The 20,977-nt window shown below is 55.4% G+C and overlaps 1 protein-coding gene across 1 annotated transcript in view; it reads left to right on the top strand.

The window, feature by feature from the left end:
- The first annotated feature begins 529 nt into the window (after positions 1–529).
- Positions 530–20,977, top strand: part of LOC137143655 (retinol dehydrogenase 11-like) — a 34,857-nt gene continuing 14,409 nt past the window's right edge. The window contains exons 1-2 of the mRNA XM_067533557.1: positions 530–800; positions 14,761–15,000. Coding sequence (XP_067389658.1) covers positions 653–800; positions 14,761–15,000 — 388 coding nt within the window. The 5' untranslated portion in view covers positions 530–652. The remainder of the gene's footprint in view (positions 801–14,760; positions 15,001–20,977) is intronic.

The following is a 20,977-nucleotide window of genomic DNA, read 5'->3' as shown; positions in this document are numbered from 1 at the left end:
CCCGTTGCTCCACGATGGGGTGGATCTGGCTGGGAATTGCCCTGGGGGGGAGAGCTGGGGCCCTGTTGCTCCATGATGGGGTGGATCTGGCTGGGAATTGCCCCGGGGGGGAGAGCTGGGGCCCTGTTGCTCCATGATGGGGTGGATCTGGCTGGGAATTCCCGCTCCATGATGGGGTGGATCTGAGCTGGGGCCCTGTTGCTCCATGATGGGGGCTGGATCTGGCTGGGAATTGGATCTGGCTGGGGGGGGGGAGAGCTGGGGCCCTGTTGCTCCATGATGGGGTGGATCTGGCTGGGAATTGTTGCTCCATGATGGGGTGGATCTGGCTGGGAATTGCCCCGGGGGCCGCTCGGCTCTCACAGGAGGAAGGCCTGTGTAATGTGGCATTGCAGCCGGGCAGCACGTGCTCCGTTTTGATCCCAGCCTGCCTTTCCCCCGCCCTGTGTGGCAGCCTGCCAGTCCCCTCCTCAGCTCCTCCGCTCTTGGCAGGGGCCGCTGGGTGCGTGTCAGAGGTTGCAGAGCCTCGGGGAACTGGAGGCACCGGCTGTGTGTGCGGTTCAGGCTGGGGTGTGTCCGGTGGGCGGGTGAGCTTCTGCACGCCAGCCCTGGGAGCTCCTCACGCTGATCCTCCCGGACGAGCCCTCCTGCCATGGAGCCTTCTGGCCACCTGGGCTGGGCTGCCTGTGTGCTGGTGCTGGCCCTGCTCCTCCGGATGAGGAGGAAAGGCTCCTGGCACCCTCGCATGTCCCCCACCGACCTGACGGGCAAGACGGCCATTGTCACTGGAGCCAACAGCGGTGAGTGCAGCTCCAGCCCCCCCGGGGACGCCGGGGGGCAGGGAAAGGGGGCGCTGGCCAGCGCTCGGTGCTGTCGCTGGTAGCAGCAGGAGGCGCCGGGCTCTCCATACCCCCCTCTCCCCGGCACACCGGCTCCCAGGGCAGCAGCTGGGCCCCGGGAGGGACAGGGACACCTGGAGGGGGCCAGCCGTGGGGCAGGGAGAGGGGAAGAAGGCTGTCCCCTGGCTCATAGGAAGGCTGGACGTGAGTCCCCTGCTTGTGGCTCTGTAGCCCTGCTGCCCTGCGCCTGGGGGGAGGCAGAGACAGGACCGAAACTTGCCTCTCCCCACCACAGAGCCCCCCTGGGGGCGTGTGCCATGGTGCCCCCTCCTGGGCGGACTCACAGAGAGGATAAGAGACCCCCTACTGCTGGCGGCCGGCGAGTCTGAGGCCTGTGTGCGCGGGCCGAGTGAGGCGGGCGGGCGGGGGGGTCGCAGGGCTACTGGCGGAAGGGGTGATACGGGAAGGATGCGCGTGGTGAGCCCAGAGATCCGGCGGCGTGGGGGAGGGGGGACAGTTCCTTAAAAGAGAAACTGAGTTGAACAGTGCAGGGAGTGCACGAGTGTGTGTGGGCGTGTGCGTGTGCGAGCACACCTAGCTGTGTGTGTGCAAGTGTGCACGAGCAGGGGCTGCTTCTGCCTCGGGTCCCCATGAGGGGGCTGCCCTGCACGCCGGAGGCAGCCGGGGCGTGGGTCCCAGTGGCAGAGGAGGGAGGGGGCCGTGGGGCCGGTGCCCCAGTGCTCTGGGGAAGGGGGACCCGTCCAGGGCTGAGCCTGGGAGGGCAGCGCACTGGTTCTCGCTGTGGACGGCTCACGGGGGGGCTATGGAGCCTCTCACCCCTTTGCTGCCTGCTCCAGTCTGAATCGTTCTCTGCGACTCAGTTCCCCCGGCTCCGCTCTGGCTGGACGCCAGCCCCTAGCCCCTGATGCCGGCAAGAGGGAAGCCTGTGGACTCTGGGAGGCTATTTGCTGATCCTCACCCACGGGCACCAGAGGGTTAATGTCCCCCCAGCCGCCTTTGCCCGTGTCCCCGTCTCTCCACCCTGCAGTGACGTCTCCTGCACGCTGCCCTGCCGCGCTGGTTAATGACTGACTTCCCAAGGCCACCGTCTAGCTGGGCAGCGCCTGCCCTGTCCTCCCCTTCCCTCCCCGGGGCGCTGAGCTCCGCAGGGGCCAGCAGGGCCGTTAGTGACACCCAGCCAAACCGCCCAGGCCACGCCAGCACCGGACGGGGCCCTGCTCGAACGTCCGGCAGGCTCCAGCCCTGCGTGGCCAGGCCGGTGCTGGGCCCCCAGGGAGGTGCTGAGTGCAGCTGACGCGAGGCTTCTTGGGCTTGAGTCGACGCCAGGGAGCCCCGGGAATCTGTCCCTGACTGGAAGGGGGACGCCCGCACAGGGCTCACGCCGGCCTCCTGGGCCATGCCCAGGGCGCGCTGTGGACTGGTGAACATCTGTCACCTCGGCTGTCTAATGTGGGGGACCTTTCCACGGCTTCGCTGTGCAAGTGCCGACGGCTGGTCTGCTCAGACCCAGCCTCCAACAGGTCAGTCTCTCCCAGCGACCGTGTCCGGGTCTGCAGCCAGCCACTCTGCTCACAGCGCAGAGCAGGGTGGGTCGGTTTAAACTCAGGCGATTTAAATCACCAAGAGAAAATCACTGAGTTAAATCAAGTTTCCCACTGATACGTCTTCACAGATTTCATAAACACTGGTGCAAATGTGATCACTAACCCACGTTAACTCACCGCACAGCACAGCACGTTACAGCGTCCAGGCAGGTGTGCTTTAGATAACTTGATTTGTATTAGTTTGGGAAATAGCCCGTGATCCTCCTTACCCGGGCCAAGCTGCAGATGCAGCAGCAGCACATTAGGAATGGTAAGAACTAATCACACACACACACACACACACACACACACAACAGCACTTACATTTGATTAAACTAAATCTTACACGTTTCACATTTGCAATTGCACCATCTCCTGGGCTGCCGGCTGCCCTTCAACTGCCCCTGTCATTCAGTGAACACTGACGTGTTTCTCAGGGGGGTGCAAACGACCAGAGACGCCAAGACTGACTGCACCGAGAGTGCACTGCATCTTGGAGTGAGCCCCGCAGAACTCACTGGCACTTCTGGTTTTTGAGGAAGCAAGCCTAGGAGGGGTCCTTGGGAATGCTGAGTTATGCTGAAGTAAAACAGGAACTAGACTGACGGCATCACCATTATGGTCTGTGGGCAGGATGTTCCAAAGTAAGGGGCATGTATCATGTAATATAAAATAAGAAAATGACACCCAGTGGCAACTGGCAACTCTAGATTTCTCTTACTGCAGCTTCCTGTCGCGTGTACTTGGGTGACAGATTCTAAACCCAGTTAACTAGTTAAACAAGCCATAAGGATTAGCTAAGCTACACTTTTTTTTCTAGCAACATCCAACATAGCAAACAGCTTGGGACTGTACTTGTTAACTCACACGTCTACTAAAAGGCAGAGAGAGTCTTGAAGAATGATGCATTGCAAAGTGAATTATTTAAGTTGATCCACATTGTTCTGCAGACATCTCCACATCTTCATCCACATCATTTCTCCCAAGAAGCAGGTTTCATTGTGATGTTTCATTCTTGCAGCTCGGTCCTGCATCTCCTTCTTGCACTGCTCACACTTGACACGTTTTCCTTTTTTACCCAGGGAAAGAATTTCTTCAAAATATTCCCAGATAGGGTCTCTCTTACGCCCAGAAGCCAGGGCAGTTTTTCTGTGACACAAGTGTGGAGGAATATGGAAAGCTGTATGTGTACTGAATAATGTCTTCCTTTTTTTCTTTCCAGTCCACTCCACTGTTCCTTTCTACTCTGCCTCCATCCTTTGGCCCTCTGTCTTTAAGACAGCATCTTAACTAACTCCTCTGCCTTGCTTGGCTCAGCTCCACCACCACGTAAGCACAGAACAACAACAATCCTATCCAGCCTGTGTCTTTCTTTGGACATGGGACTTTAGTCTGCTGAGACACTGAAACTGAAAGCCCAGACCTTTCAAGAAGCAAGAGCTGGTAGGCTGGACAGACTAGAGCCATTAATTACTTTTATGAGACTGTACGTGTAGAGTTAGCACGTTTGTGATGAGAGTTAATTGTAACTGGTATTTTTTAAACGAGGAAGAAATTCAGGATTTTATTGATGATTTAAAAAAAAATTAAAACCAACTTTGTTGATTTAAAAAAACCCAAACCACTGATTTTTACCACCCTGCTGCAGAGCGACCCCAGCCAACTCCCATCCCAGAAATGTGCGTCTTGCACCGCCCAGCCCTCTCCTGGATGACGCAAGCTCCTAGAGCGGCCCTCATTTCATCATTGCACAAATCCCGTTACCCCAAATGGAGCTCCCCACACCCGTCCGCTCAGCACAGCGGCTTAGGTAAACCAATCAACCAGGGTTAGTCACTTCGCTGGGGAGGTTTTAAGGGAATACAAGTAAAGAGGCATAAAAGTCAGAATTGGTTACAAGGAAACAGAAGTAAAACGCCGTCCCTGCCTAACGTAACAAACTAGAATGAATTCAAAGCACGGTTCACAGTCCTGCTGGCTGAGCTTTCCATCAGCTCCCTCCCCAGTCCAGCACCGCTTCCTCTGTTCTTCAGGTGCTGGGGGTGGGGGTGCCCTGGGCAAACAGAGGGAGAAATGGTTTAGGGCATCTGCTCTCTCTCCTTCTAGCTCCTTCCCTCCTTCGAAGCAGCTCCAGCTAGGTTCAGGAGACAAAGTCTGTGTGGACGGGACTCCCAAGCTGTTTCTTTTTATGGAGGTAGATTTTTTGCCCATGTCTCTTGTCCGGCCAATGAATAGCCATGTAGCAGGGTGTGACACTGTCTGGACTAGGGGTGAATGTTTATAATATTATTGATCTCAATATTGCACAATTGGGATGGGATGGGCCACGTCGGCTACCATTGGAAAGGTTGCAATTTGCTAAATATGGTGATTTTGTTCATGCCCATGTAACATCTTGGTGCTGACAGTTATGGATAGGTGCACTACAGCTGCATCCAAAACCTGGCACTGTGTTTCTGGGGGCACCCCAGACAGGAGGGCAGCAGCACTGAGCCTGCGTAATGGCCCTTCCAGGGAACTCAGAGGTACAGTGAATCCAGTGAAAGAACCCAGGGGCTGCATCTTGTGAGTCACCCGGACATGTAAGAACATGCCCAGGGACAGGGGACTTGGGGGCTTTTCCAGGCCATGTGCTGTGTGGCTGGGTTTGTGTTGAGGCAAGCCACATGGTGAAGGGACATACAAGGCAGCTGCACCATCCCCGTCTTGGCTTATTCCTGCTTCCTGTCTCTGCATCAACTCATCTGCAGCTGAAGCTGTGAAACCAAGGACTGAGAGAGACCCATCCGGGTACTGGATGTACCCCCGAGGAACAGTGCAAGCTAGCAAACTCCACAATTCTGCTGAGAATCTGATCTATACGGACCTCACAGTCATTTGTATGTATCTGATTGCTTTGACCATTTCACGTTTCTCTTCCCATTTGTTTCTTTCCCTTTATAATAAACCTTTAGTTTAGTTAAAGGATTGGTGGGCAGCATGGGATTTTGGGTAAGATCCAAACGTATATTGACCTGGCAAGGTGGCTGACCCTTTGGGGTCAGGAGAACGTTTTGGTAAAGGGAATAGAGTTTTAAATCACTGGTGTCTTTACCGGAGCTAGTTGCTGACTGGGAGCCAAAAACTGAAATGCAGTAACGGGGGCTGTGTATTTCTTGATGTTGCTTCTTGGTAACCAGAGTGGGAGATCAGAAACAGAGTTTGTGACTGGCTGGGGAATCTAACTGCAGTGTTGGCCACCAGTTTTGGGGGAATCTGCTCTCCTTTTGCAGCCTGCCCTGACCTTGGCATTTTCAGGCTGCCCTAGGCACGGACGGGTCACATTTGTGTAGTCTTAGCAGGAACCACAGAAGATCATTTGGGTTTTGGATCAGAACTTCACACTATTCCAAAGTTTAAAATCGATACCGAGAGTCTTATAGGTTAAAGTGAGTCACAATGGTTGATCCACAATCATACGAAGCAATCAAACTGCAAGCCCGGAGAGAGAGCCGGCATCTCCAGTGTGAGAGAATGGCAGAACTTCGATACCAGGAAAAGCAAAAGATAGTGGAGCTGGAAAGAGAAACTGAAGACCGAGCCCAGGAACACAGAAGGCTGGAACTGGAAGCTGAGGCAAGAGTCTCCAGACTTAACTCCAAATCCAAGTAATAAAAGTTCAGCAGAAACCGTATCACCCTGCGAGTGCAGCCCCTCTCAACAGCAAAGACTGGGAGAGAATCTGTCCAGTTCATAACCATTTTGGTATGGTTGATAAGAATATGGTAAATATGCATAATCGGGTTAATGTCATGACCCGGTCCCAGAGAGAGTATAAATGTGGATCTTCTGTGTTACCTGTAATGAACAGGGAAATTTAGTGAAGGCGGGCAGCATGACTCTAAGGAGGTTTCTGTGTTTAGCCAGGTGTACGGTGACAAGGAAGAGTGCCTCTGGCCTTGGGATTGTGGAAAATAACAGCTTGTCTGTTCAGAGATGCAGCTCATCTGATGAGGGAGAGTTGGTCTCCAGTCTTCTGTCTGTGGAGCGGGCAGAAAGTACCTCTCAGCTTATGCTGATTTGAGGATTTGTCAGTTGTACCAGTGGTGTTTCTGGACCCAACGAAACCCCAGGAAGGAAGTGTTCCTCAGCCTGTGTCTGTTGTGGGTAATGACTTGCCCATGGAGCAATGACTATCCCTTGATTTTAGCAAAGCTTTTGATACGGTCTCTCACAGTATTCTAGCCAGCAAGTTACAGAAGTGTGGGTTGGATGAATGGACTATAAAATGGATAGAAAGCTGGCTAGATCGTCAGGCTCAATGTGTAGTGATCAATGGCTCCATGTCTAGCTGGCAGCCAGTAACAATTGAAGTGCCCCAGAGGTCAGTCCTAGGGCCGGTTTTGTTCAACATCTTCATTAATGATCTGGAGGATGGGGTGGATTGCACTCTCAGCAAGTTTGCAGATGACACTAAGCTGGGGAGAGTGGTAGATACCCTGGAAGGTAGGGATAGGATACAGAGTGACCTAAACAAACTGGAGGATTGGGCAAAAAGTAATCTGATGAGGTTCAACAAGGACAAGTGCAGAGTCCTGCACTTAGGACGGAAGAATCCCATGCACAGCTACAGACTGGGGACCGATGGGCTAGGCAGCAGTTCTGCAGAAAAGGACCTGGGTGTTACAATGGGTAAGAAGCTGGATATGAGTCAGCAGTGTGCCCTGGTTGCCAAGAAGGCTAATAGCATATTGGGCTGCATTAGTAGGAGCATTGCCAGCAGGTAACGGGAAGTGATTATTCCCCTCTATTCGGCATTGGTGAGGCCGCATTTGGAGTATTGTGTCCAGTTTGGGGCCCCCCACTACAAAAAGGATGTGGAGAAGTTGGAGAGAGTACAGAGGAGGGCAACAAAAATGATGAAGGGCTGGAGCACAAGACTTATGAGGAGAGGCTGAGGGAGCTAGGCTTGTTTAGTCTGCAGAAGAGAAGAATGAGGGGGGATTTGATAGCAGTGTGGCGGGGTGCGCCTGTTCCGCCCTGTGGATCATGCGCTTCACCGGTTACGCCACTGGTGCGGCTGGGAGGGGAGTGAAGGGGGGGGACCCGGTCCCGCCCTCTGACCCGGGCCCCCGACCCAGGGACCCTGTGAGGAGTGGTCTCACCCTGCTTAGTCCCTGAGACCGACTACCTTCCCTGGGTCGCCTGTCCGTGGCCCCCTGGCCTGTAGCCTGCTCCCTGGTACTGGTGTGAAGGGTTGTTCAGTCTTCCCCAACTGGAGCCTCTCTGTCTGGGTGTGGTAGCAGCAGCGGATGATAGTCCCAAGCCCTGCGGCTATTGCTTCGCTTCGCTTCGCTTCGCTTCACTTCTCTTTGCTCTGCGTTGCTTCGCTTTGCTCTGCCTCCTCTCCTCTGGCTTTTAACTCCCTTTCAGCCCTCCTGGCCTGCCTGAAGTGGAGGCTTTTAACTGCTGGGGCAGCTTCTTTGATAGGCTCCAGGTGGCCTAATTGGCCCAATTGTCTTGAATTAGCCCCAGCTGGGTTACCCAGGGGAGAGGGCTTTCTGGAGCCTGGGGCTAATATACATGCCTTCCAGCACTCTGTCATAGCCGTGTGGTCTGGCCCTGTCACAGCAGCCTTCAACTACCTGAAAGGGGGTTCCAGGGAGGATGGAGCTAGGCTGTTCTCAGTGGTGGCAGATGACAGAACAAGGAGCAATGGTCTCAAGTTGCAGTGGGGGAGGTCTAGGTTGGCTATGAGGAAAATCTTTGTCCCTAGGAGGTGGTGAAGCACTGGAATGGGTTACCTAGGGAGGTGGTGGAATCTCCATCCTTAGAGGTTTTTAAGCTGCGGCTTGACAAAGCCCTGGCTGGGATGGTTTAGCTGCGGTTAGTCCTGCTCTGAGCAGGGGTTGGACTAGATACCTCCTGAGGTCCCTGCCAACCCTCATCTTGGATGATTCTATGGAGGGAGCTACCCCGGTCTCCAAATGGCTGTCTCATGTGGGCTGGTCGAGGGGGGACATTTCAAAGGGAATGCTAAGAAGAGCAGTTTATCTGCTGAGGAGCGTTTGTCTCCAATCTTCTCTCTGAGGAGCTGACAGCACGTGCTGCTCAGTTTGTGCTGACTGAGGATGTGCCAGTTCTCAGAGTTGGTTCTGGATGTAACTGAAATCCAGAGTCCGTTTTCGCTCCAAAGAATGTGTCTGTAGCGCAGTCTGTAGCGGACCAGGGAAAGGACGGAATATCCTTGGAAAACGGTTTGTTGCTTAAAAATGCTCCTGTCAGAACAAACCTGTCTGGGAGCTTTTGGAAGCATTTTTCGCCCCGCAGCTGAAGGGTGTGGAAGTGCAGAGCGTGGATTAGCCCCGGATGAATCACTGCCAGCAGCAAGCACCAGTTTGTGCTGAGGGCCTTGGTTCAGGTTCTAAATGCCAGAGTGTTTCCGGTGTGCACAGCCTGGCTTTGGAAGGCTCCAGGGGGAATAACTTAGAGGTTTCTTATGGAAATAAATGGTTGGCAAGTTTGAACAGCCCCATGGCCAGGCGGCTGTGTTTGGTCGGTGTGTGGGGCAGACAGTGGTGTTGGGGACAGCGAGTATGTCCATGCGCTGGCTCTTTAAGGGTTCAGACAGCAGCAGCTGGAAGCAAGGAATGCTGATGCAGAAGTTGCTGCGCAGACAGCTGGAGCCCCCTGTCCCTCCAGCCCAGCTCAGTGGAGAGCGGTACCCCGCACAGCCCGCGCCTCCCTTCCTGGGTCTGCACAGTCACACCCCTCCCTGTAGTTTGGGACAGGCAGGACTGCCTGTGGAGTGAGTTCTGCTGAGTTATTTAAAATCTTCCTGGCTTTGAAAGGGGAGGAGTGGATGGCTGCAGGGCAGCTGAGCTCAAACTAAAAACAACGAGAGTCCTGGAGCACTTTAAAGACTAACAAATTTCTGCAGGCACAAGCTTTCGTGGGCTGCAACCCACTTGGTCAGATGCATGAAACAGAAACCACAGCTCGGGGGTGTCTATATACATCCAAGGGTAAGGAACAACAATGGGGAGGGGAGGTGTTAGCAAAGTCCATTCAGTTAGAGTAGGTGAGGCCTATTCACAACCCTTGATCAGAAGGTGAGAGTGTGTGAACAGTGACAATTACTTCCTGTAATGAGAGAACCATTCCAAGTCCCTGTTCAGACCCAGTCTGATTGTGTCGAGTTTGCAGATCAGTTCCAGCTCTGCAGTTTCTCGCTGACGTCTGTTTTATACTTCAACAAAAAATCTTCAAAAACAGAATGTGAGACATGTAAGAACATGCCCAGGGACAGGGGACTTGGGGGCTTTTCCAGGCCATGTGCTGTGTGGCTGGGTTTGTGTTGGGGCCAGATACATGGTGAAGGGACATACAAGGCAGCTGCACCATCCCCATCTTGTCTTATTCCTGCTTCCTACCTCTGCATCAACTCATCTGCAGCTGAAGCTGTGAAACCAAGGACTGAGAGAGACCCATCCGGGTACTGGATGTACCCCCGAGGGAGAGTGCAAGCCAGCAAACTCCACAATTCTGCTGAGAATCTGATCTGTACGGACCTCACAGTCATTTGTATGTATCTGATTGCTTTGTCCATTTCACGTTTCTCTTCCCATTTGTTTCTTTCCCTTTATAATAAACCTGTATTATAGTTACTAAAGGATTGGCCGGCAGCGTGGGATTTTGGGTAAGAGCCAGACTTATATTGCTCTGGTGCTGTGGCTGACCCCTTGGGGTCAGAGGGAACCTTTGTAGTAAAGAGCAGAGAGTTTAAATAACTGGTCTCTTTACTGGGCCTAGTTGCTGACTGGGAACCAGAGACTGAAATGCAGTAAAGGGGATTGTGTAATGTTTTTGTTTTAGTTTCTTGATAACCAGAGTGGGGGAGCAGAAGCACGATCTGTGACTGGCTGGGGAGTCTAACTGCAGTGTTAGCCACCAGTGCTGGGAGAATCTGCTCTCCTTTTGGCAGCCTGCCCTGACCTTGGCATTTTCAGGTGGGCTGCCCTAGGCACGGACGGGTCACACAGGCAATGGCCCATTTGGCTGTTTACACCTGGCTGAGGCATCAGCTTGTCTTTTGTCTCTGAGGAACTGGTCTGGCTGCTTCCCAGGCTTGGAATATGTCTTTGTAACACCGGACAGTGGAATCTTGTCACTTACGTACAATATCGCCACATATATTGTATCAGGACAACACTGACAAGTGAGTTACAAGTTTTCAAATGCTCCCTCCCATGGCATATTTGGACATAGATTATTGTAAGTGTGCAAGGGGTGAATAGAGGGGTTCAGCCTCTCACACGTCCCTTCATTCTACCCTAAACCAGTGCAGCATCCCATGCAGACGGGGCCTTAGTTACCAAGCAGATCAGAGGAAGTTATTTTCTGAGGGGCAGGGCTGGGCAAACAGCCCCCGGTAGCATGGTGCTTTTCCTACAAAAGCCTTTTCTACAGCGTCTAACCCCAGCCTCCTTCCCACTGCCCCAGGATCCATTACTCAGAGCCCTCCTGCACCCTCCATCCAAACCAAACGCTGGCCGGGACTTTAGTCCACTCTCTTGTTGCATGCATCCTGTTGATTTGATGTAATTATCTATTTCTGCAGAAAAGGACCTGGGGGTAACAGTGGATAAGAAGCTGGATCTGAGTCAGCAGTGTGCCCTGGTTGCCAAGAAGGCTAATGGCATATTGGGATGCATTAGTAGCAGCATTGCCAGCAGATCGTGGGAAGTGATTATTCTCCTCTATTCGGCATTGGTGAGGCCGCATTTGGAGTATTGTGTCCAGTTTTGGACCCCCCACTACAAAAAGGATGTGGACAAATTGGAAAGAGTCCAGCGGAGAGCAACAAAACTGATGAGGGGGCTGGAGCACAAGACTTATGAGGAGAGGCTGAGGGAACTGGGCTTGTTCAGTCTACAGAAGAGAAGAATGAGGGGGATTTGATAGCAGCCTTTAACTACCTGAAAGGGGGTTCCAGGGAGGATGGGGCTAGGCTGTTCTCAGTGGTGGCAGATGACAGAACAAGGAGCAACGGTCTCAAGTTGCAGTGGGGGAGGTCTAGGTTGGACATTAGGAAAAACTTTTTCCCTAGGAGGGTGGTGAAGCACTGGAATGGGTTACCTAGGGAGGTGGTGAAATCTCCATCCTTAGAGGTTTTTAAGCTGTGGCTTGACAAAGCCCTGGCTGGGATGGTTTAGCTGAGGTTAGTCCTGCTGTGAGCAGGGGGTGGGACTAGATACCTCCTGAGGTCCCTTCCAACCCCCATCTGCTATGCTTCTATTTCGTAGATTCCAAGGCCAGAAGGGACCATTGGGATCATCTTGTCTGACCCCCGCTATGGCACAGGCCAGTCAATGTCCCCAAAATAATGCCTAGAGCAGAGCTTGGTTTAAAAACTGATTGTGCTGGAGAATCCACCCGCCCCTTGGTCAATCGTTCCGATGGTTAATTACTTTTACTGTTAAAAATTTACGCTTTATCTCCAGTCTGAATTTGTCTGGCTTCAACTTCCAGCCATTACATCTTGTTCCACCTTCCTCTGCCAGACTGAAGAGCATGTTAGGAGATATGTGTGCCCGGTGCAGGTACTTACAGGCTGAAATCGAGTCACCCCTGGACCTTCCCTTTGTTCAGCTGAGTCAATTGCGCTCCTCGAGTCTGTCACTAGCAGGCGGGTTTGCTAAGCCTGCAGTCAGTCTCGTTGCTCTTCTCTGACCCCCTCCAATTTAAATGTGTGGCCTCATCATGGGGAATCTGAGCCCAGAACCATCATGGATTCGATTCCCATGAGGAGGGCTGGGCTATTATCCCCATTGTACAGATGGGGAAACTGAGGTCCAAAGTAGATGAAGTGTCTTTCCCAAGGTCACCCAGGCAGAGCCACTAGACGACCATCCCCCCATCATCCTTTCTGCAGCGCTGCTCCCCGTTCGAAATGTCCTAGAGCACAGGGGCTGTGCTGTGAGCGGCAGCAGGAGGGTCTGGTGGGGTTGAGTGTAGCCTTTATTGCTGTGAAATGGGCGGATTCGCTGGCGGCGGAGGGGTTTGTAGGGGGAGACGGGGGAGCTGATATTTAATGAGGCACTTAGCTCCAAGAGCGATGACTGCGGAGCTGGGCAGCGAGTAGCCGTTACCATCCCCCTCTTCGTAATTCGCCTGCTAATGCCTCAGGAGCCCGCCCGGCAGCAGAGCAGGGCTGAGGCGTTCGCAGGCCAAGCTACTGCAGAGACGCTGAGTTACAAAACCGAGGGGCAGGTCGACAGTCAGTGACATGGGCTGTTACGCCCCGGGGAGCAGCTCCTGGCTGGTGTGAGCTGGTGGAGCTTCCCGGGGACGGCAGAGATCTGCAATGCCTTTTCCAACTCGTCCCCCAAATCCCCCCCAGCAAATTACCCCCTGGGCTGAGGACGCGGTGAAATCCCGGGGGGGGGGGGGGGGGGGGAGTTGTACTGAGGGAAGGTGGAGGCGGGAGCAAACACTGACCTTATCATGGGCAGTGACCTTCGCTCCTAGCCCTCGGCGCAGGGGCTGCTGTGCGCTGCCAGGGCAGGGGCAGGTGCTGAGCACGCGGGTGGAGCAGCACCTTGCCTGGCTGCGGGGTGGGCAGGTTGGGTCATGCCAAGCGGAGATCCTGGGAGCAGGCAGCAGCCCCAGGGGGAAGCTGCGGTTGGAGCAGAGGCGTCAGATGCCGGAGCCGGAGCCAGGCGGGGATCGGAGCCAGGAGTCAGAAACCAGAAGGGAGCAGGCAGGCTGCTCGCCTTCGCTGACCCCCCCCCCGGCAGGCTCTGTCCTCCCCCTCCTCTGGATCTCTGCCCCCTTCCACCCTCTGGGAAGCTTGGAGACCCCCCAGGCTGTGGGTGGGAAGGGGACCACCCGGCTGATTGCCAAATCTGAGAGACCCCCCCTCCCCCGTGCAGCAGCCACCAACGTACTGTGCCCCCCTGCGACCCATCTGAGCCTGTGAGCGCTGGGGGGGGGATGCCCCCCCATTGCACTGCTGACAGTGAGACAGCACACTCCCAGCCGCTGTCGGACGCCCCCTCCAGCTGGCGTGTCGCACGCCCTGACGCTGGGGGGGGGCGGGGGGGGCGAGGGAATGGGCAGGCACCCCGGGAGAGGGCAGCACTATGGGCGGGAGGGGGCTGGCTGCGCTCCGGTGACTGCCTCGTGCTGGGCCCAGCAGGTGGGTTGAGGAGGGAGGGGTGGGTGGCCGCGGGGCACTGCTTGCTGCAGGCTGGGGTGCGCTGGAGAGAGGGGGAGGAGACGCGGCAGGAGGAGGCCTGGGGGCGTGGGGGAGGGCAGACTGACGTGTAAAGCGCAGGGGGACTCAGTGAAAGCCCACAGGACCCCAAGACCCCGTCTGGCCCGCCCTCTGCCCCACCCCCGGGGGCCCCGTCTGGCCACGCTCTCCCCTCTCGCCACCGGGGCTCACTCTGGCCCCTCTCCCCGTGAAGCCTAGACCTGCCCCTCGCAGTCAGGGCTGGCTGAAGACCCCGGGTGGGAGGCCCAGTTCCCCAGCGCCGGCACCGAGACCCCTCTGCTCCCGGGGACAGAGCCGCCCTTCGCGTGGCTAGCCTGCCCCGCGCAGTGCGAGTCAGTCAGTGCCGCTGGGCCGCTTATTTCTGCTTGGCCCCGGTTAGCAGCCAGTCCGGCCACTGGCCCCGGGGGAGACTGTTCCTAGGCAGGGCCCGCGGGGCTCGGCTTGTCCCGCTTGTCTCGGGGTGCGCCTCCCTTCACACATCCCCAGGCCCTGGCCTTTCCCTCCCTTTGCTCAGGCCCTTCCTCATCTCCCCAGTCCCATTCCAACCGCTCGCCCTGCCCGTCTGCTCTGAGTCAGCCCGGCGGATCTCCCTCGCCTGCCTGGCTGAGCACGTCCTGGCTGAACCCCTCCCTGGCTCCCCCTTTCCCACGCCTCCGGTGCTCCCCTGGGGATGTGCAGAACTCCAGCTGCAAACCCTCGCTGCAGCCTGGTCTCTTGTCACGTTACCACCAAGCCGCTGCTGCTGGACCCCCCCACTCCTACCTGTCTGTTTCCCAGGCTCCCTGCCCCACCTGCCCCTCCCCAGTCCGACCCTTGCTGCAGACCCATTTCCCCTGCGATACCTGCGAGAAAACAGCTGCTGAGCCACACCGTGGCCTGCTCCTTTGCTCCCGGGAAGGGGGGAACCTGTTGGGAGGGGAAAGGCCGAGAGATGCTGGGCCGGAGGTTGGGCACCGGTGTCGGGCAGGCGAAGGGGCTGAATTCTGGCAGGAGAGGGGGAAACAGGAGCGTTCAGCGCAAACAGCCCCCGGCACCGGGTGACGCAGGCATGTGTCCGCAGGGATCGGTAAATACGTGGCCCTGGACCTGGCACGCAGGAACGCCCGCACCATCCTCGCCTGCCGCAGCAGAGAGAGGGGGCAGGTGGCGCTGGAGGAAATCCAGCGGGCGACCGGCAACCCCCAGGTGCTGCTGCGGATCGTGGACGTCAGCTCCATGGCCTCCGTCCGGCGCTTTGCTCAGCAGATCCAGCAGGAGGAGAAGCGGCTCGACATCCTGGTCAACAACGCCGGCGTTGCAGGTGGGTGACACTGCGCAGGGATGGGCAGAGGCCTCAGGCACTGTGTGCATGCCCAGACACCAGCCAGCTCTGCCCAGCTCCCACTGCAGAGCCCCCGGTGCCCAGACACCAGCCAGCCCAGACGCCAAACGCCAGCTCTGCCCAGCCCCCCTGCAGAGCCCCCGGTGCCCAGACACCAGCCAGCTCTGCCCAGCTCCCCCTGCAGAGCCCCCGGTGCCCAGACACCAGCCAGCTCTGCCCAGCTCCCCCTGCAGAGCCCCCGGTGCCCAGACATCAGCCAGCTCTGCCCAGCTCCCCCTGCAGAGCCCCCGGTGCCCAGACGCCAGCCAGCTCTGCCCCCGCTCCCTGCAGAACCCCCGGTGCCCAGACGCCAGCCAGCTCTGCCTGGCTCGCCCCTGCAGAACCCCCTGTGGGCCTTGCTGGAGTCCCTGGCATCACTAACGGTGTGACTGAAAGACTGAACCAGAGCAGGCCTGGCCTTGGCAAAGTAGCAACGCACCAGGTGTTGGCTAATGCCAGCTAAGCCCATTCCTGACCAGGGAGGATGGTATAGAAACACCCAGAGTAATGGCGTGGACACCTTCTTAGGAGACGGGACGGGGACTCGCCGACGCCGTGTAAGAGAAGGAGGGAATGAGAGGGGAGCGGCTGGGATGTTTTGCTCGAACGTGCAGGTGCCAGGTGCAGGATGATGATGAAAAGCACAGGGTGTGACCGGAACTTGCTTGTATCAATGTATAAGGGGAGAAGTAACAGGAGGGGCATCTTTGTGCTAGTCTAGGGGCCAGGACCCTGGTGCCCTGATTTGACTGGTCCCATTGTCCCGGGCACACCGGGATTAGTGTCCCTGTAGCTCCTAGGGGGTCGCTAGCACCGGGCTCTGTTGGCAATAAACCTGGCCAAGCGCCTTTGCCACCGACCTGAGCTGCTGGTCCTTTTTTATGACTAACACGGGAGCCTGCTGCATCGGCATGCTGCATTCGCCGCTGGTGCCACTGCCGTGGGGCGCTCCAGAAACGGCAGCGCAAGCAAGAGTGCAGTGTTAGTCAGATCCACTGCGCCACTGCACAGGGACCCCGAGTGCTGACTGGGTGAGTGAGGAGCTGCCCGCTCTGGGGATCGTGACCTAAGATGGCAGTAAAGCCCGAGCTAGGGAACCCCCCATCCCCTCCCTACAGATCAGGTGTGGATGTGCTGGGTAGCGAGTAAAGGTGGTCCAGATGAACTTAAAAAAGAAAGTGAGGAGACATAGAATCGCAGCCGATTAGGGATGGAAGGGACGTCAGGGGTCATCTAGTCCAACCTCCTGCTCACAGCGTGGTCCTGGACTAGATGACATGGGCGGTAATTTGCAAGGCTGTGGCAGAGACCGCAGCCTTGAATAACAACACAGGTAAGAAATGTAGAATATTGCAAACGACGGCCATGGCTGAGACAACACGCAACAAAATTGGCGGGGTCGGTAACAGAAACAAAGATAGAGTCAGGCGAATCAACAGAGCCTGGAAAATGCAAACTGTGCCGGCAGGACACATGGATTGTTGCAGCCAGCACAGGAACAGGACAAAAAACTGGAAACCGCTGTAGAGAATTGGCCAGAAAGGAGCCCTGCTGGCCCCTCTATAGACCTTAGTGGCCAGCAGCAGGCTTCAGGTACGTCTGTTGTGCCTGACGGATGGGCACAGAAACGTGGAACGGTGGCCATAGCAGAACTGCCAGAAGGCTCCTGGAATGCTTGAAATCAAGACACATGGAATGACCCACCCCAAGACGCACTGAGTAGCCTGTGGATGGGGGCACCAGCAAACCCTAACGCCAGAATGGGAGAAGGGAACAGGAGGAAGACGGATTAAACGGGACCGTCAGCGGATTGGCAAGTCAGCTGGAGGGGAAACGGAACAGGTAACAGCGTGAGTACATTAGGGGAAAGGGGCCACAACTTGATGGCGGGAGAATGGCTAAAAAAGAATCTCAAAATGCAAACCTGCGAGTTAGCCCGTTACCCCCTAGGACGGCTGCATTGGAAATGACTGAACTAACTGCGCTAGCGGGAGCCGGGGGGTCCCACCCTCAGGAAACGTTCATGAGTTTTTGGCATGGCTACATACATTGTTGCTCAGTTGTTGCAAGCCGTAGGAATTACCACAGCGGAGGAGCCGTCGTTATTCCGGGTGTTGTTCGGATCCGTGAGCCACGCGCTCCTCAGCTCCACACTGTGGATTTGCTGGTGGTGAATGTCGCTCCTCTGACTAGTCGGGTGACCCAAAAGCATTTTACCTTCAGGCCTGGTAGCAATCAAAGGAGTTACCAGAATGCGGGGGGAGGCTCCCGCATCTTTAGCAGAGAGACTCCAAACAGCTTCTACATCTGCATTGACGGGTGGGGAACTAGCTCAAGAACCACTGCAGGAGATTCCCTGGCAGGCATTCCCTGGAGGTGCAGAGGAATGGGTGAGGGGGCAGGTGAGGATGAAGGCAGATACATGCCTCTCTCTGAATGGCTGGGGAAACTGGACTCAGCTGTGAAGCGGCCAGAGGGAGCTCCTGAGAACACAGCTAGGCCAGTGGAAACCAGAGGGCCCCGGACCCGAGGCCAGGGTTGGAAAGGTCCTGCAATGAGCAGAGGCAGAGGAGGAGGAGGCGTTGGCGAAGGGCTGATGGCAGGACAGTTCATGCAGGAGAACAGAGACCTGAAAGGAGAGGTTGGTAAGTTATAGGCATAGCTGCGAACATGCCTGATTAGTAGGAAGAGTGGAAATAACCATGAGACCATGTAAACGGAGACTGTGTCAGCTCCCTCCACATCTGGATTGAATGAAAGGCTCTGGGTTTTTCACCTTCCTCTGAAGCCCAGGGCACGGCTCACTTGCTGGTGGATTCTCTGTACCTTAAAGTCTTTCACCCATGATTTGAGGACTTCAGTAACTCACTCACAGTCACAGCTCTATTGCAGGAGTGGCTGGGTGAGGTTCTGTGGCCTGTGTTGAGCAATGGGTCAGACTAGATGATCATAATGGTCCCTTCTGACCTGAGCGTCTAGGAGTCTAGGAATGACTCATTGCTGATGAACAAATGGCATGGGATAGCTCTCCCGAAACTGGAGTGCATTTTTCAGCAGCCCTTGACTGTTGCTGTTTGACATACTCCCATATTTGCAGCTGAGTTTGGGCTGGGCTTGTACATTTTGTGCTGCATCCAGGGGCAGGGATCCCCATAGTTAAGGCGGTGTTCAACGAGTAGCCGGTGACAGTCAGTCCAGACACAGGGAATATTGGGAAATAAACCAGGCTGTGTGAAAATACAACCCATCCTCCTCCAGGACAGATGTACCATTAAACGGAGAGGAAATCTGATTGGAGCAGAAACAAGAAAATGACTGGGGATAATTATAGACTTCCTGATCTTGTGTCTTTGGCAAGTGGGAAAATGGGAAAAGGGGGGGAGTGACCATAATAACTGAATTCCCATGGGACTAGCTACACAAGCAATGAAGGCAATAAAACCAAAGAAACCACTCCCAGACCAGAGGGATGGGATGCTTGGTGGACTGAAACAGAGAGTGTGTGTGCAAAAGATTTGTCAGATGCAGGAAGAGGACAGGCTCTAGTTACTCTGGAAGGAGACACTCCCCTCTCCTCCAGACGTTATACAATATCCAATATCCCAGGAAACCAAAGAATCAGTCAAACAGAATTACAGAGGCAGGGATGTATTTAGCAGTGCTCAGCACCTGATGCGGCACCAGTTTGACCAGTAACAAAGCCGGATGAAACATTGATTGATAATTGATTAGAGAGGATTAAATAAACTGCTAAGAGGGGGGCGCCCATTGTAGCAGCCTATCCCGAATTGGTGGAGGTGGCCTCTGCTAAAATGAAGTGATTCTCTGTTCTGTACCTGTGTAGGGGGTGCTGGAGTCTCCCCTTAAAAGGCAAGTGTCATTATCGAACAGCTGCTGTGTTTCAAGGAACCCAGTTGCTGGACGGTTTTACCGATGGGGCATTGTGACGCGCCGACCACTTCTCAGGCTGTGATGAGAAATATGCTAAAAAAAGAGGGACTTGTACAAACAGGACGAATAGTTCAATATCCAAGAATCAGAGACTCGTGGGACTGGAAGGGACGTCGGACAGCTTCTAGTCCAGTCCCCTGCACTCAGGAAAGGACGAAGTATTACCTAGGCCATCCCTGACAGGTGTTTGTCTAACCCGCTCTCCAGTGGCGGAGATTCCACAACCCCCCTAGGCATGGGCGGCTTGTGAACTGCCTGTTGGGGGGGGCTAGCTCCCTCTCCTGTCGCAGCCCGCGCCGGGTGGCCCCAGCCCTGCAGCGCTCCAGCACCAGTGGTGGGCAGCCTGAGCGCCCCCGGAGCCCATGCCCCAGCGCTGCCCCGCCCCAATCCACCCTGGCCACAGGCTGGCTGGCCCACCCCATTCCCAGGCTGGTCCCGACTAGTCCGCCCCAACCCTGGAGCACCGCCATCCGACGTGCCCTCAGAGTGCCACGGGCCCGGGCCGCGCCCCAGTGCCAGCCCACCCTCCCCCTGGCCCCCTCCCGCCCCCAGGCTGGCCTGTGGCTGGCCAACCCACCGGCCCAACCCAGCCCCAGGCTGGCTGGTCCACCCCAGCCCTTGGAGCGCTGCCAGCCCGCGCCGCTTCAGCAGCGAGGCCAGGCTGACTAAGACTGCCTGCCGTGGCTGCCAAGTCCATGGGATGCAGAAGGAGGGGCGGGGTCTGGGCAGGGCCAGCCTGGCTAAACCTTCCCTGGCCTTACGCACTGGGCCTCCATGTCCCTAGGCAATTTATTCCAGCGCTTAACCACCCTGACAGCTAGGAAGTTCTTTCTAATGTCCAAGCGAAACTGCTCTTGCTGCAATTTAAGTCCATTGCTTCTTGTCCTGTCCTCAGAGGTTAACGAGAACAATTCTTCTCCCTCCTCCTTGTAACAACCTTTTATGGACTTGAAAATTATTATCATGTTCCCCCTTCAATCTTCTCTTGTCCAGACGAAACTAACAAACCCAGTTTTTTCAATCTTCCCTCATAGGTCGTGTTTTCTAGACCCTGAATCATTTTTTTTGCCCTTCTCTGGATTTTCTCCAGTTTTTGCATGTCTTTGCTGAAATGTGGTGTCCAAGACTGGACACAATACTTCAGTTGAGGCCTAATCAGCACAGAATGATGTTTGCTTTTTTTGCAACAGCATTACACTGTTCGCTCATATTTAGCTTATGATCCACTGTGACCCCCAGAGCCTTTTCCGCAGCTCTTCTTCCTAGGCAGGCATTTCCCATTGTGTACATGTTTGCGGACGACACTAAGCTGGGGGGAGTGGTAGATACCCTGGAGGGTAGGGATAGGATACAGAGTGACCTAAACAAACTGGAAGATTGGGCCAAAAGAAACCTAATGAGGTTCAACAAGGACAAGTGCAGAGTCCTCCACTTAGGAAGGAAGAATCCCATGCACAGCTATAGACTGGGGACCGACGAGCTGGGCAGCAGCTCTGCAGAAAAGGACCTGGGGGTAACGGTGGATAAAAAGCTGGATATGAGTCAGCAGTGTGCTCTGGTTGTCAAGAAGGCTAATGGCATATTGGGCTGCATTAGGAGGGGCATTGCCGGCAGGTCACGGGAAGCGATTATTCCCCTCTATTCGGCATTGGTGAGGCCGCATTTAGAATCTTGTGTCCAGTTTGGGGCCCCCCACTACAAAAAGGATGTGGACAAGTTAGAGAGAGTGCAGCGGAGGGCAACCAAAATGATTAGGGGGCTGGAGCACAGGACTTATGAGGAGAGGCTGAGGGAACTGGGCTTGTTTAGTCTGCAAAAGAGAAGAATGAGGGGGGATTTGATAGCGGCCTTTAACTACCTGAAAGGGGGTTCCAAGGAGGATGGGGCTAGGCTGTTCTCGGTGGTGGCAGATGACAGAACAAGGAGCAACTGTCTCAAGTTGCAGGGCGGGAGGTCTAGGTTGGAC

Source organism: Emydura macquarii, unplaced genomic scaffold, assembly GCF_026122565.2.
Source record: "Emydura macquarii macquarii isolate MOO-44397 ecotype Brisbane River unplaced genomic scaffold, CSIRO-AGI_Emac_v2 contig_3345, whole genome shotgun sequence".
In the NCBI taxonomy this organism is placed as follows: Eukaryota; Metazoa; Chordata; order Testudines; family Chelidae; genus Emydura; species Emydura macquarii.
This window is presented reverse-complemented; position numbering and strand designations above follow the sequence as displayed.